Raw genomic sequence first — 15,220 nt, 5'->3', positions numbered from 1 at the left:
TATTTTGATCTGTGAAAACTTTCACAGTTCAGTACGGGTCAGCTGACCCATCCCAGAGTCATGTACATCACTATTCTGATCTGTGAAAACTTTCACAGTTCAGTACGGGTCAGCTGACCCTTCCCTGGGTCACTAGCATTACTTTTCTGATCTGTGAAAACTTTCACAGTTCAGTACGGGTCAGCTGACCCTTCCCTGGGTCACTAACATCGCTATTCTGATCTGTGAAAACTTTCACAGTTCAGTACGGGTCAGCTGACCCCTCCCTGGGTCACTAACATCGCTATTTTGATCTGTGAAAACTTTCACAGTTCAGTACGGGTCAGCTGACCCATCCCAGGGTCATGTACATCACTATTCTGATCTGTGAAAACTTTCACAGTTGAGTTTTGGTCAGCTGACCCTTCCCTGGGTCACTAACATCGCTATTTTGATCTGTGAAAACTTTCACAGTTCAGTACGGGTCAGCTGACCCATCCCAGAGTCATGTACATCACTATTCTGATCTGTGAAAACTTTCACAGTTCAGTACGGGTCAGCTGACCCTTCCCTGGGTCACTAGCATTACTTTTCTGATCTGTGAAAACGTTCACAGTTCAGTACGGGTCAGCTGACCCTTCCCTGGGTCACTAACATCGCTATTCTGATCTGTGAAAACTTTCACAGTTGAGTTTTGGTCAGCTGACCCTTCCCTGGGACATGTACATCACTATTCTGACCTGTGAAAACTTTCACAGTTCAGTACGGGTCAGCTGACCCTTCCCTGGGTCACTAACATCGCTATTTTGATCTGTGAAAACTTTCACAGTTCAGTACGGGTCAGCTGACCCATCCCAGGGTCATGTACATCACTATTCTGATCTGTGAAAACTTTCACAGTTGAGTTTTGGTCAGCTGACCCTTCCCTGGGTCACTAACATCGCTATTTTGATCTGTGAAAACTTTCACAGTTCAGTACGGGTCAGCTGACCCATCCCAGGGTCATGTACATCACTATTCTGATCTGTGAAAACTTTCACAGTTGAGTTTTGGTCAGCTGACCCTTCCCTGGGTCACTAACATCACTATTCTGATCTGTGAAAACTTTCACAGTTCAGTACGGGTCAGCTGACCCTTCCCTGGGTCACTAGCATTACTTTTCTGATCTGTGAAAACGTTCACAGTTCAGTACGGGTCAGCTGACCCATCCCAGGGTCACTAGAATCACTTTTCTGATCTGTGAAAACTTTCACAGTTCAGTACGGGTCAGCTGACCCTTCCCTGGGTCACTAACATCGCTATTCTGATCTGTGAAAACTTTCACAGTTGAGTTTTGGTCAGCTGACCCTTCCCTGGGACATGTACATCACTATTCTGACCTGTGAAAACTTTCACAGTTCAGTACGGGTCAGCTGACCCTTCCCTGGGTCACTAGCATTACTTTTCTGATCTGTGAAAACGTTCACAGTTCAGTACGGGTCAGCTGACCCTTCCCTGGGTCACTAACATCGCTATTCTGATCTGTGAAAACTTTCACAGTTGAGTTTTGGTCAGCTGACCCTTCCCTGGGACATGTACATCACTATTCTGACCTGTGAAAACTTTCACAGTTCAGTACGGGTCAGCTGACCCTTCCCTGGGTCACTAACATCGCTATTTTGATCTGTGAAAACTTTCACAGTTCAGTACGGGTCAGCTGACCCTTCCCTGGGTCACTAGCATTACTTTTCTGATCTGTGAAAACGTTCACAGTTCAGTACGGGTCAGCTGACCCATCCCAGGGTCACTAGAATCACTTTTCTGATCTGTGAAAACTTTCACAGTTCAGTACGGGTCAGCTGACCCATCCCTGGGTCACTAACATCACTATTCTGATCTGTGAAAACTTTCACAGTTCAGTACGGGTCAGCTGACCCTTCCCTGGGTCACTAACATCGCTATTCTGATCTGTGAAAACTTTCACAGTTGAGTTTTGGTCAGCTGACCCTTCCCTGGGTCATGTACATAACTTTTCTGACCTGTGAAAACTTTCACAGTTCAGTACGGGTCAGCTGACCCTTCCCTGGGTCATGTACATCACTATTCTGACCTGTGAAAACTTTCACAGTTCAGTACGGGTCAGCTGACCCTTCCCTGGGTCATGTACATCACTATTCTGACCTGTGAAAACTTTCACAGTTCAGTACGGGTCAGCTGACCCATCCCAGGGTCACTAGCATCACTTTTCTGATCTGTGAAAATTTTCACAGTTCAGTACGGGTCAGCTGACCCTTCCCTGGGTCATGTACATCGCTATTCTGACCTGTGAAAACTTTCACAGTTCAGTACGGGTCAGCTGACCCTTCCCTGGGTCATGTACATCACTATTCTGACCTGTGAAAACTTTCACAGTTCAGTACGGGTCAGCTGACCCATCCCAGGGTCACTAGCATCACTTTTCTGATCTGTGAAAATTTTCACAGTTCAGTACGGGTCAGCTGACCCTTCCCTGGGTCACTAACATCGCTATTCTGACCTGTGAAAAGTTTCACAGTTCAGTACGGGTCAGCTGACCCTTCCCTGGGTCACTAACATCGCTATTCTGACCTGTGAAAAGTTTCACAGTTCAGTACGGGTCAGCTGACCCTTCCCTGGGTCATGTACAGCTGACCCGTACTGAACTGTGAAAGTTTTCACAGATCAGAATAGTGATGCTAGTGACCCTGGGATGGGTCAGCTGACCCGTACTGAACTGTGAACATTTTCAAAGATCAGAAAAGTAATGCTAGTGACCCAGGGAAGGGTCAGCTGACCCGTACTGAACTGTGAACGTTTTCAGAGATCAGAATAGCGATGTTAGTGACCAAGGGAAGGGTCAGCTGACCCGTACTGAACTGTGAAAGTTTTCAGAGATCAGAATAGCGATGTTAGTGACCAAGGGAAGGGTCAGCTGACCCGTACTGAACTGTGAAAGTTTTCACAGATCAGAATAGTGATGTTAGTGACCCTGGGATGGGTCAGCTGACCCATACTGAACTGTGAAAGTTTTCACAGATCAGAAAAGTGATTCTAGTGACCCTGGGATGGGTCAGCTGACCCGTACTGAACTGTGAACGTTTTCACAGATCAGAAAAGTAATGCTAGTGACCCAGGGAAGGGTCAGCTGACCCGTACTGAACTGTGAACGTTTTCACAGATCAGAATAGCGATGTTAGTGACCCTGGGATGGGTCAGCTGACCCGTACTGAACTGTGAAAGTTTTCACAGATCAAAATAGCGATGTTAGTGACCCAGGGAAGGGTCAGCTGACCAAAACTCAACTGTGAAAGTTTTCACAGATCAGAATAGTGATGTACATGACCCTGGGATGGGTCAGCTGACCCGTACTGAACTGTGAAAGTTCTGAACTGTGAAAGTTATAATGGCTATATCTGTGGAGATATAGCCATTATAAAATTAAGAGTCGCTACAAAAAAAAAACCTGATTTCGGCCCAAAGGACAGCGTCACCTTAATTCACAAATCATGGAGAACGATATTCGGTATTATTTGCATGTCTATGACAGCGCACTGCGTATTTATAGCCAAAAGAAATATGAATATCAAACCGCAAACTATCTTTACTGCGGTCTGCATGCATGCATTTAAATGCCATTGGCTCATGTGACTGTATGTATCTTAGTTGTTTTTAAGTGATATAACAGATTCTATAAACACTATAAGAGATCATCTTCGGCTTTCCCCGGCACTCTGCGCCGGCATAAATCGAAACCGGAAGTGTATATGTACACTCACTGATCAAAAATCCAAAATGGCGGCCACGTGCAACTAGTCCATAGATGTCTCTATAGACGTAATGGTTTTTATACTGTTACAAACTGTATATTCTGTCCCCTAAACCTAACCCTACCCATCACAGAAAACTTTCTGGCATTTTTACATTTCCAAAAAAACATAATTTAGTATGTTTACCCATACTAAATTCATGGGGTAAATTAAGTCTAGTGACTGTTACCCAAAAAGTATCAAAGTGTCGCCTCTTGGGTTCTAAGCTCTTTGGTGACATTCTGAAGTGAGAGGATTTGTGAACGGAAGTGAAGCAATGCAACTGACACTGGTGGGTCACGTGATAATGACAACATGACAAATGTAGTACATTCAGATTACATTCATACTATATAGAAAATACTTTTTAACGCTCACAAAATAAGTACCTACTCAATTATTAAAGGTAAACTTTACAGGGCTATGGCCCTTCAGGAACTATGGTATAGAAATAAGATACAATGTCTCCATCTAGTGGTTAAAGACCATCTAGTCACCAGAAATAACACAAAAATATTAAGACAGTTTGGATCTGGATGTTTGAAACCAACATAGAGAAAATACCTGAATTGGACAAACAGCCTTGGCTGAATTTCAGAATAGCATACTGTTCTTATTATTTCTATCATATTACTATGTGTCAGAGGTGGTAAGATTAGGATGCCATTTTGAAATCAGCCCTTGTGAAACATCTCCAGAAACAACCACGGTTTAATTTTATGTGTCATCAGATGAAATGGTGGGTGGTTTTGGTTGTTTGCACACCATTGCATAAATTGTACGTTCTGTTTCGGGGGGGTCTGCAGGTTTTTGGTGTTGTCCTACTGTGCAGTACATTGTGTTGGGTCGATAATCTCTCGTTTCCTCATGTGTCTGGTCTTGAACCTTAAGAAATACATATAAAAAGTGGTATTTTTAAATGCCTCCTGAAAAATCATGCTTAGCTAAAACATTACTAAAATAAAGACAATTAAATAAAACATTCACTAACCCACAGTTTATAGAACAAGCATTTCATAAAAGCCTTTTTCATAATCTTAGCCTGTTAATTTTTTGAATATTCTCACCCGTCCTGGAACATCATATGTATTAGCATCAGTGTTGGTTTTCTGGATTTCTTGAGCCTGAAATTTTTAAACGAAAAACTTTATTTAAAACTTTCTATCAAAAAGTGATAGTATGTGTATATGGAGTACATGGACACTGGTTTGCCATGCTGATAGGCAACTTAAAAATGGGGCAGATTACAGCAAGGGCTAAATAAGTGCAAAGCACAGAACAAAATGGCACCAAACATGAGGAAATTAAACACAATACACAGGGTGAAAAGCACTATAGGAACAGGTGAGCACAATTACAGTAGTCAAACAGACTAGACTAATTATGAATTCGGAACTGTATACTAGCATACTACTCTTACTATTGTTACCATATATTTCTATGACAGCAATAGTCAGTTTAGTATGCTAGTATGCTGTTCCAAATTCAGCAAAGGACTAAAAAAGGGCACATGGCAAGAGGAAACAAAGAAGCAGGACAAGGGAAGAAAAATGTCAATCGGCTGTGTCTAAAATCGCATACTTTTCAACTATATAGTAGGTGAAAAACAGTATGTGACAAGGGTATGTCTGAATTCACAGTACTTATAAAAGAGTAGCAAAAAGTACACGGATGACTTAATACTTCCGTCAAGGTTCTGAAATGTGCATACAATGTAGACTTTATTATCCCATGAAGCCCCGGGAGAGAATTTGTTAGTGGCTGTGAAGCGATGTAACTTACGCTGGTAGGTCACATGATAATGACAACATGGTGAATGTAGTTCATACTACACACATTCATGCATACCTTTTAGCAGTCAGAAAGTAAGTACTTATTCAAAATAAGTACCTACTCATAAGAGTGTGCGATTTCGGGTGCAGCCAAAGACAGAGCCATGTGCTCATGAACAAAGCAAACAAAGAAACACAAACAGGGCTGCCAGGACAGAACCCTGACAGATATTACTTAGGGATCATTGAACATATGCTCTATTTATCAAAAGTGACTTTACTGAATTCAGTTTTATTGACTACTTTGTTTTTAATTATTTGAAACTCTACATTTTACAACTTTACTATATTGTTTATTGGTAACACTTTATTTTACAGTGTCGCATGTTACACGTTACATGTAGTTACTGTAGTATTGACTATAAATTATGCATAACTACATGCAAATAACTCTAAACCAAACCAAGGAAACAAACTGTAACAAGGAAACCTTAAAAAAAAGTATTTTTATTGTAAACCTGAATGACGTGTATTATATGACTCTTGTTTTATTAGCAAAAGAAACAAATTGATCGTCTTTGCTGGTGCCAGAAAATTATAAATAATTCAGATTACTGTTTTTAGTTGAAGAAGGATTAATTCAGGGTTGGGAATATTCAGTATTTTCTTGAATAGGTTTAGTTATTTCTTATTTATAACTGAAATGTGTCTAAACACTTTCTGCTCTGCAAAGTGATACATTGCATTTAGGTAAGTCAAATAATGTGGTTATGCCTCTTGTTTTGATGAAATACTCAATGGTGGTGATACATTTGCTAGACAGTTTTAACATCAAATATAACAAGAAAACATGAAACCAACTAATCATGTTGATAAACATGAATAAAAACGTAAAATGAATAAAAAGACCATCATGACAACTTTTCCATGATGTGTGGGAGCATATTGATGAATATTAATTTAGAGCTTACCTCAACTTGAGCATAGACTGTATTATCAGCCTCTTGGACACCTACAAGGTTTAGAATGTTCAGTAATATTTCAAAAATAACATGTATCAAAAAAAAAAAAAAAAAATTATAAAAAGCCAATTTGTCTGTGCCAAACTGCTCTATTTGGTGTCTAATTTTTTAACCTTCTACATCTGACTGGATAGAAAACAGTTTCCTCATGTACTTAGTGTAAACAACAGGTATAGTGTAAACCATTTCAGTTATTAATAAAGATAATGATTGCATTAGTCTAGAAGTAACCCGTTGTATTGAATTAGATCTTGTTTTGAATATCTTACTCTGACTATTCTTATAATATTCATATTTTTTTAGAATATTGAATATAATAATATTAACTACTGAATTATAAATTATTGTTTGCTATTCCTTCTTTTTTTTGGCACCAGCAAAAAACAAATATGTTTCTGTCCTCATCCTATATGTGCAAATCATTGTGACATTCAAACCTGAATAGTTTGCATTGTTTAGATGAATATGGGATAAAAAATAAGCTCATAAATTTAGTAAAATTAGAATGTAGTTTTAAGATGAAACGTCGTTTGAATAGTTGTTAGGATATTTAAATGACGTGAACAGAGGACATTGAGACAAGAAGATCTCAAAAAGTGGGAGAAAACAGTATTCTACTGTACATGATTAAACTTGACCAAAAGAAAAAAAAAAATAGCATAAGCCTGTTTTCAACTTACTTTTCAATTATTTATTTTAGAACAAAAGTATTTAATCAAACTGATGAACAGAGATCAGTTTTTGTATGGGTGAGGCAACATAGACTTACCTTTTTTACACTTGCAGTAGAGAAATATTGCAGCTGCCAGAAGACACACTCCCAGCAAAATAAATGGCCAAATTGGAAGAGTCTGGTTCTGGTTTGTCTGGTTGTTATGTGGGTTATTGTCTGTAAAATGAGACACAGATCATTAAGAATTTGTCAATTCAGGTATTCTGAGGTCACTCTACAGTTCAGTAGTTAGACTAGATTTAGTAAATAAAAACAATATATTTGATTTAACAGATGATTATAAATGTGTGTATATGGTCCTAGTATTCCTTACATTATGGGGACCAAATGTCCCCACAAGTATACCAGTAAATTTTGACCTTGTGGGGATAATTTGTTTGGTCCCCATGAGGAAACAAGCTTATAAATCATACAGAATGATCTTTTTTTGAAAATTGAAAATAGCAGAAAGTTTTCTTTGATGGGTAGGTTTAGGGGTAGAGTTAGTGTAGGGGGATAGAATATACAGTTTGTACAGTATAAAAACCATTACGTCTATGGAATGTCCCCATAAAACATGGAATTCCAATGTGTGTGTGTGTGTGTGTGTGTGTGTGTGTGTGTTGGCCAGATACCTTTAATATTGACACAGAGCGGTTTAATCTCTATTCTGTCTTTTTTGCTGCTAACTGGGTTGCTATGGTTACAGATGATGGATTCCTCACTGCAGTACAGGATGAGAGTGTAGATCTCATGTGATGTCACTTCCTCTGGAGAGCATCTGTTGTTCTGATAGCTGGAGTTTATCATGAGGTTCTGAGCACTGCATGTGAAGTTCACAGTACAGGAGTCACTGCTGGACCAGTTTGAGTTTACAGTCAGGACAGGAGCCTCCACAGCATCTGAAATACACATTTGTTTTTTAACAATATCATACATTCTCACTCTATTTTAAGTTATAATACTAATAGCTGTTTACAAAATGTACTGTACATGACTGAAATTTCACAGGTAATGGAGTGGCAGATAAATAACATATTTTTTATATTTCCTTTTAACATTTTTCCATTTCCTTTCACTTCTTGTACTATAACATTGATCAGAATAAAAGTCTGAACAGTAATGAATCTTATATGATCTGAACATGCCAAGCAAAAATCACACTCACCTATAACAGATACTCTGTATGTAACAATAATTTCCTCTGATTCTCCACTTGTCTTTGCTGTATAGAGTCCACTGTCTGTCTTCTGCATGTTCTTCAGTGTGAGAGAGAAGTTTTCATTATTGAAATCCACTCTGTCCTTGTAGGAAGAGTGAGGATTTACTGCTTTAGTTCCATGTATATACACAACTATATTCTGTGATTTATCATTTTTCCAGGATAAAGTATAAAACTCTGTTAGTTTGTGTTTCTGTATATCCAGTTGAACAGAATCTCCTGGCTGCACAAACACAGAGATCTCAGCACTGAACCCTGAGGAGAGAGAAAAATCTTGTTTTCAGAGTGCAGTGAATTCACTAGACTCATTGTACACATTTTTCCAAAATGGGCATGATGTTTGACATTTAAAAATACTGCATACAAAACGTTTCTTAAAGAGAGAAGAATATCAAAAACTTCTACAATGCACATATTTGGAGCTATTAGTCACTGATAAACCTAAAACAGTAGGGAGGAATGTTTATTATGGTGTTATGTTTATGAAAAATAAATAATACATGCTTATTTTGTTACATTTCGTTACATTTACACACGTGTGTGTGTGTGTGTGTGTGTGTGTGTGTGTGTGTGTGTGTGTGTGTGTGTATGTGTATGTGTGTGTGTGTGTGTGTGTGTGTGTGTGTGTTTGCTTTTGTTTTTTGCACTCTCTTTTCCACCATAATGCAATAAACAATCTTTAATTACACACACTCAGGAGAACACAATCATCAACGTAAACATAAATGAGAACCCTCAAAAGACTGAACATAACGGAGTAAATATGCAGGAGATAACAGTGAACTAAATAAGACAGCTGAAAATTATAAGTAACCATAGAAACAAACAGGGACATGTTTATAAACCAAGGCAATCAAAACTAAACAGAGCAGGGAAACTAAAGGAAACAAATGGAACATCAAAATAAGAGTCCATAATCGTGACAATCAACCAAGGGGCTAGATTTATCCCGGGCATACACTGTGCGATTTCAGCAATGTTTTGTTTTGTTAAACTAACTCTCTCTGTACGAGTAAATTGCATCAGATTTTCAAAATGAGAGAGACCACAAACATGATGATAAAAAAGTCATTAATTTAACAGTTTTGTTCCTATAGTGTGTGTGGTGTGCTGTCTAAGTCACATCATGGCATGCTATAGGAATAAAACTGTTAAATCAGATTCCATTCACAAACAACCAGAGTCCGTTTTTACAGACCTAACATTCTTCTGAGCAGATTCAATCATTCTTAACACTCCTTACACCACAGGAAAATCTGTAGATAATCAGGACTTTACCTAGGATTGTCATAAGGGGAGAATTGGGCCCAAAATTGGCCTGATCAGGGGTAGGTTTACCATTTGGGGGCTCTATGCATAGTCAGGATGTAAGGACATCATTTTATCCATTGTCTTAAATATTCAAAATTATACAGGATAATTTTAGCTGTAATCCATTAACCCTCTTGAGCAAAAGTCAAAAATTTATATATCAAACAAATTTTCTATTTGTCTTTTTGCAAAATATTTTGTTACAGCTCAATACCAGGAAAAAACAATCAGCAGCCCAAAGAACATTTACACGAGGAACTTTGCCTATATATGGTTTTAACAAAAATAGCAGCAGATACAATCAGACTTACTAATATACACTGTCATGTTCTCTTTACATGTGTTTTATTCATAAAACATAACAGGAGAGCACTGTGACTGTTAATCACACACAAACATACAGAGGCAGGATGTAACAAATTGCCTCCTTAAACTTAGTAAAACACTGCCCTCTAGCGGGACGTTGATGTAATAGCATCAATAGTCACAGACGTAGTTACTTTATTAGCTTATATGCACCCGCATATACTACAGTAAGGCAAGGCAATTTATATATCACATTTCATAAACAATGGTAATTCAAAGTGCTTTACATAAAAAGGAAACAAATACTTAAGAATGAAAATGGAATGCATAAGAAATAAAAATACAAATAAAAACATAGAATACCACTATCTGGATGGAAGAGTTTCTGTCAGAATAACTTAAACAGTACCCTTACAGACAAATCTTCCTGGACTAACTCCATCCAGAGCTCCAATCAGGGACAACAAATGCTTACTTCTAATTATCCCAGCTCTTTCAACCAGACAGCAAGATTTAAAATGCATTAAAACAGTCGGAAATAAAAAAGAGGATGCATAAAAGATAGATATAAAATATATCATGAAATACAAAATTATGAATACAAAAATAAAATAAAAACAAGAAAAATAATTTAAAAGAATGAAAGGATGATAAATATAAAATAAAGTGCAATCTGTTCGGACATACAGTAGCACAGTGCTCAATCAGTAAATGCATAGCTAAAAAGATATGTTTTTAGTCTGGATTTGAATGTGGCTACTGTTGGAGCACATCTGATCTCTTCTGGAAGAAGGTTCTAGCTGTGGCTAGCATAACAGCTAAAAGCAGACTCTCCTTGCTTTGAGTGAACCCTTGGTATTTCTATCTTATGGTCTTTTTGGAAAGGCCAGTGAGGAGTTCATTACAATAATCCACCCTGCTGGTGGTGAAAGCATGAACAAGTTTCTCTAAGTCTTGACTGGAGACAATATTTGCAATATTTTTGAGGTGATAATATGCTGATTTAGTTATTGCTTTTACATACTGAAACTCAGGTCTGACTCCAAAATCACACCAAGATACCTGGCTTGAGTTTTAGTTGTTCGATCCTAGAAGATATGTGTTCACTTTGAGAACTTCATCTTTGTTTCCAAACACAATGACAGTTAAACACACTTTTGAAAAAAGATGTGTGGGAAGTGTGTCAAGGGCGCAGGTTGATGTTTTAAGGTGCTGTACTGTTACTTCCAAAATTTTACCATCAATTGCTTCGAAAACAGACACAATAGCTACTTTCTGAGGTTGTGATCTGATCTGTTTTACCCCAGATGTGCTGATCGCCTTTCTTATATTAATTTTCTCTGAGAAGAAGGAAGCAAACTCACAGAATTTGCTGTCTGAGAGCATTTCACTGGGAATCTGACTTGTGGGGTTGTTAGTCTCTACAGTAGCAAAAAGAGTGCGGGTGTTGTTTAAGTTTCTGTTTATAATATTTGAGAAGAAGGTCTGTCTAGCTTTGCCTAGTTCCACATTGAAAGCATGAAGGCTATCTTTATAGATGTTATAGTGGTTTTAATGTTTTGTCTTTCGCCACATGCGCTCAGCTTTTCTGCATTGTTTTTTCATATTTTGCACTGCTGTTGAGTTTCTCCAAGGCGAGCTGGACCCACAGACTTTGGTGGTTGTGGGGCTCGCCTCTTTTTTGTTGATATCTGGGGGCTCGCAGCAAAAGAGTGGGAGAGTTTGGTTCCAGCATACACCAGTTCCTTCATTTACTCTGAGAAGCACAAAAGTGGGGATGCTGGAGAGAGGGATAACTTGTTCGGTGAGAGGGGCTGTTGTTCTGGTGTTACCGGAGGCTGTACAGGCGTCATCTTTTGGCAAGACGCGGAAATGCATTCGGCGGGTGCCGCATCTCTCACAGTGCACTATGGGTATTCTAGCCATTGAGCGTACATCAGTTGTACACTTGTGTACACATTATTGTGGTGCATTGTGAGATTTAATGAGTGCACTCGGTAATGTCCGCTATGGTTTCGAACACCACTACAAATGGCTGTCGTCTCAAATAGTGCCCTATTTAAGGGTATAGGGGGCGATTTTGGACACAGCCACTGTCTGTTTGAGCTGTACAAAGCAAAGTGCGCACTTCACTCAAGCGATCAGCACATAATCAGCTCGGGTTTATCTTTTGCATGTATAAAAATTAGGACAAAACTAATTATGAAAGTTTAATTTATTTTTCAGTGCATTTGAATAAATATATGAATAAAAATAATAATAATAATAGTAGTAGTAGTAGTAAAGGTTTGAGTCCTCTTTAACGTTCAGGTACAAGTCAATGCACTAACTTTTTCTTTGTTCAGTTTTCACAGTGAATATGGGGTGATGGGGGGAGGTGGGGAACCAGGGAGCATCGATACTCACTCACTTTTACCCTCACTGTGTCTCATTTCAAAGGCTGCATCTTCCGGAGGTTGCATTTGTCAGCCACATAAGTCAAAATAACCGTTACAAAATTGTGAAAAATAACCATTATCTCTTTTTAATTGTTTAACTTCTTTTTGACTTTGGAAATCACTGGTTACATCACTAAAATGAAGCAGCCTTAATTACATACAGTATGTGGCTGAGAAATACAACCCTCTGAGGATGACTAAAAATTAAAAACGTTTAGTTTTTACTAACTTACAAAGTGTAGTGACCCCTCCCATTACCCTACATTACCCTAGCAAAATACTAAAACAGATATTAACTCTTTTTGCAGGATGGTGGAGTTTATCTGTATTTCAATAGCATGGCAAAAGCTGTTTTACACAGCTCTTTTAGTACTAAACATTCAACATGATCTAAAAATAAGAACTAGAGTGCTGTAGTAAGTTTCTTTCAGAATATATATGTATATATCTTACAAATGAATAATCAAAAACATAGATTAAACTAAATAAGTGGACATTGTAATTGTATAATTAATTAAATATTTAAATAAAGAGGTGTAGAGAATATGCTAATAAATACCGTGACCTGAGCCATGCCATGTGCAGTCATTACTGTCACAATAATCATTAATAATCAATCGATAGTTAAATAATGAACATGTTTCTTACCTGTTTTGAAATTCAGAAGAAAAAAATATAATTTGAGTAGGTGATGTACTGCCATTGTCACAAAGTAAAAAGAAAACAGAACTAACTTCAACTTTCTGAGAGGAAGTACCGGAAGAAACCAGTTCCTGTGGGGGATGGGGAGTTAAATTAAATAAAACCACAAAGCAAAAATACTAAATAATAATATATTACATGGGCACCAAATAAATCAATAAATCACATTTAACTAATATTAACTGTAAAATTATTTTTATACCACGCATTGTAAAATGTAGGTGGTAGATGACTTTGTGCAGTGGTGTGACTGTATTTCTGCAAATAAATGTGTCTTTAAAACGTAGGATATGGTTATTGATTTTTAGATAATCAAACTGATTTAACAAGTATTAAAGAGCAGAATGTTGAATTGGTGCAATCTTACGTATTTGGGGTGTGTGATTGACAATATAAATTGAATTTTAATTCCAATGCAGGTTTTAGTTCTGTTCGGTTTCTATGGTTTTTCATTGATCTGATTATCAGATTATCAAATGCAAACAATCTGTTATCACTCGGAAACCTTTATTTGAAAAACAACTTATTTCAAAACAGATTTAAAGTAACTTCTTATTCGTTTCTCTTGCTTGGCTTCCTCCTCCTCTTGTCCCTCTTCTTTTTTTTCTTTTTTTCCACTGATGAATCTTAAGTCAAGTCAAGTCACCTTTATTTATATAGCGCTTTTTACAATGCAGATTGTGTCAAAGCAGCTTTACATTGATAAATGGTATATAATTTTGGCTGCACAGCAGCTCTTAAAGAATAGTGTCAGTGCAGGCAGATCAAAGCACTGTTGAATAAATGTCAAGAATACTGTTGAATATCAAATGTCAAGTCAAATGTCAAGTGTCCCCAACTAAGCAAGCCGAAGGCGACAGCGGCAAGGAACCCAAACTCCAACAGGTGACATCAGGTGGCAAACAGGTGGCAAATAGGTGTGAAAATGGAGAAAAAAACCTTGGGAGAAACCAGGCTTAGTCAGGGGGCCAGTTCTCCTCTGGCGAACAGTGCTTTGTTACGAATCAGGTTGCTATCATAAGTCTGACAGGATCGCAACAATCAAAGTATTTATTTCAGTTCCATCCAGTTGAGGATCGTATTCATCACGCCGGTGTGGACGGTTCGTTGAGGAACTGTGCCGCTGGTTGTCATGTTGATGAGGCCTTCACAATGGATGATCCAGTTGACTCGATCTCTGCTGATACTTCAGGGCTGCATTGTGGTCGTGTCAAGGTGCCAGTCCTCGGTCTCAACTGGATATGGCCCGGATCCAGTTGACTACGGTAAACTTTGGAATAAACAGAAAGACTAATATTAGCGTAGATGCCCTTAAGAGGGAATCCCATGTCTATTCTGTGAGAAAATACAGTACACATGTGTTCACCGTTTACTCATCTTTTACCCTCATGCCATCTGAGATGTATACGATTTTCCTTCTTAAAGGGTTAGTTCACCCAAAAATGAAAATTCTGTCATTTATTACTCACCCTCATGCCGTTCCACACCCGTAAGACATTCGTTAATCTGTGGAACACAAATTAAGTTATTTTAGTTCAAATCTGATAGCTCCGTGAGGCCTTCATAGGGAGTAATGTCACTTCCTCTGTCATGATCCATAAAGGTACTAAAAACATATTTAAATCGGTTCATGTGAGTACAGTGGTTCAATATTAATATTATAAACTGACGAGAATATTTTTGGTGCGGCAAAAAAACAAAGTAACGACTTATTTAGTGATGACCGATTTCAAAACACTGCTTCAGGAAGCATCGGAGCATTATGAATCTGTGTATCGAATCATGAATCGGATCGCGGTTCAAACCCGCCAAACGGCTGAAATCACGTGACTTTGGCACTCCAAACAGCAGATTCGATACACTGATTCATAATGCTCCGATGCTTTCTGAAGCAGTGTTTTGAAATCGGCCATCACTATATAAGTCGTTATTTAGTTTTTTTTGGCGCACCAA

The 15,220-nt window shown here is 38.1% G+C and overlaps 1 protein-coding gene across 1 annotated transcript; it reads right to left on the bottom strand.

Moving 5' to 3' along the window:
* Positions 1-3,466: 3,466 nt before the first annotated feature.
* Positions 3,467-13,305, bottom strand: LOC137003603 (CD48 antigen-like). The gene is made up of 6 exons (XM_067363812.1): positions 13,214-13,305; positions 8,457-8,765; positions 7,924-8,190; positions 7,346-7,465; positions 6,526-6,566; positions 3,467-4,906 (listed from the first exon to the last, which is right to left on the bottom strand). The coding sequence occupies exons 1-6, from the start codon at positions 13,266-13,268 to the stop codon at positions 4,820-4,822; spliced, it is 879 nt and encodes a 292-aa protein (XP_067219913.1). The 5' UTR covers positions 13,269-13,305; the 3' UTR covers positions 3,467-4,819.
* Between the last annotated feature and the right edge of the window lie 1,915 nt (positions 13,306-15,220).

This window comes from Chanodichthys erythropterus, chromosome 16 (assembly GCF_024489055.1).
Source record: "Chanodichthys erythropterus isolate Z2021 chromosome 16, ASM2448905v1, whole genome shotgun sequence".
Lineage (NCBI taxonomy): Eukaryota > Metazoa > Chordata > Actinopteri > Cypriniformes > Xenocyprididae > Chanodichthys > Chanodichthys erythropterus.
This window is presented reverse-complemented; position numbering and strand designations above follow the sequence as displayed.

Coding starts and splice junctions, on each gene's coding strand:
- LOC137003603 (XM_067363812.1), bottom strand. CDS start 13,268: ATGGCAGTACATCACCTACTCAAATTATATTTTTTTCTTCTGAATTTC. Junction 8,191..8,456: donor ATACAGAGTATCTGTTATAG/GTGAGTGTGATT, acceptor TGTGTATTTCAG/ATGCTGTGGAGGCTCCTGTC. Junction 7,466..7,923: donor GCTCTGTGTCAATATTAAAG/GTATCTGGCCAA, acceptor CTCATTTTACAG/ACAATAACCCACATAACAAC.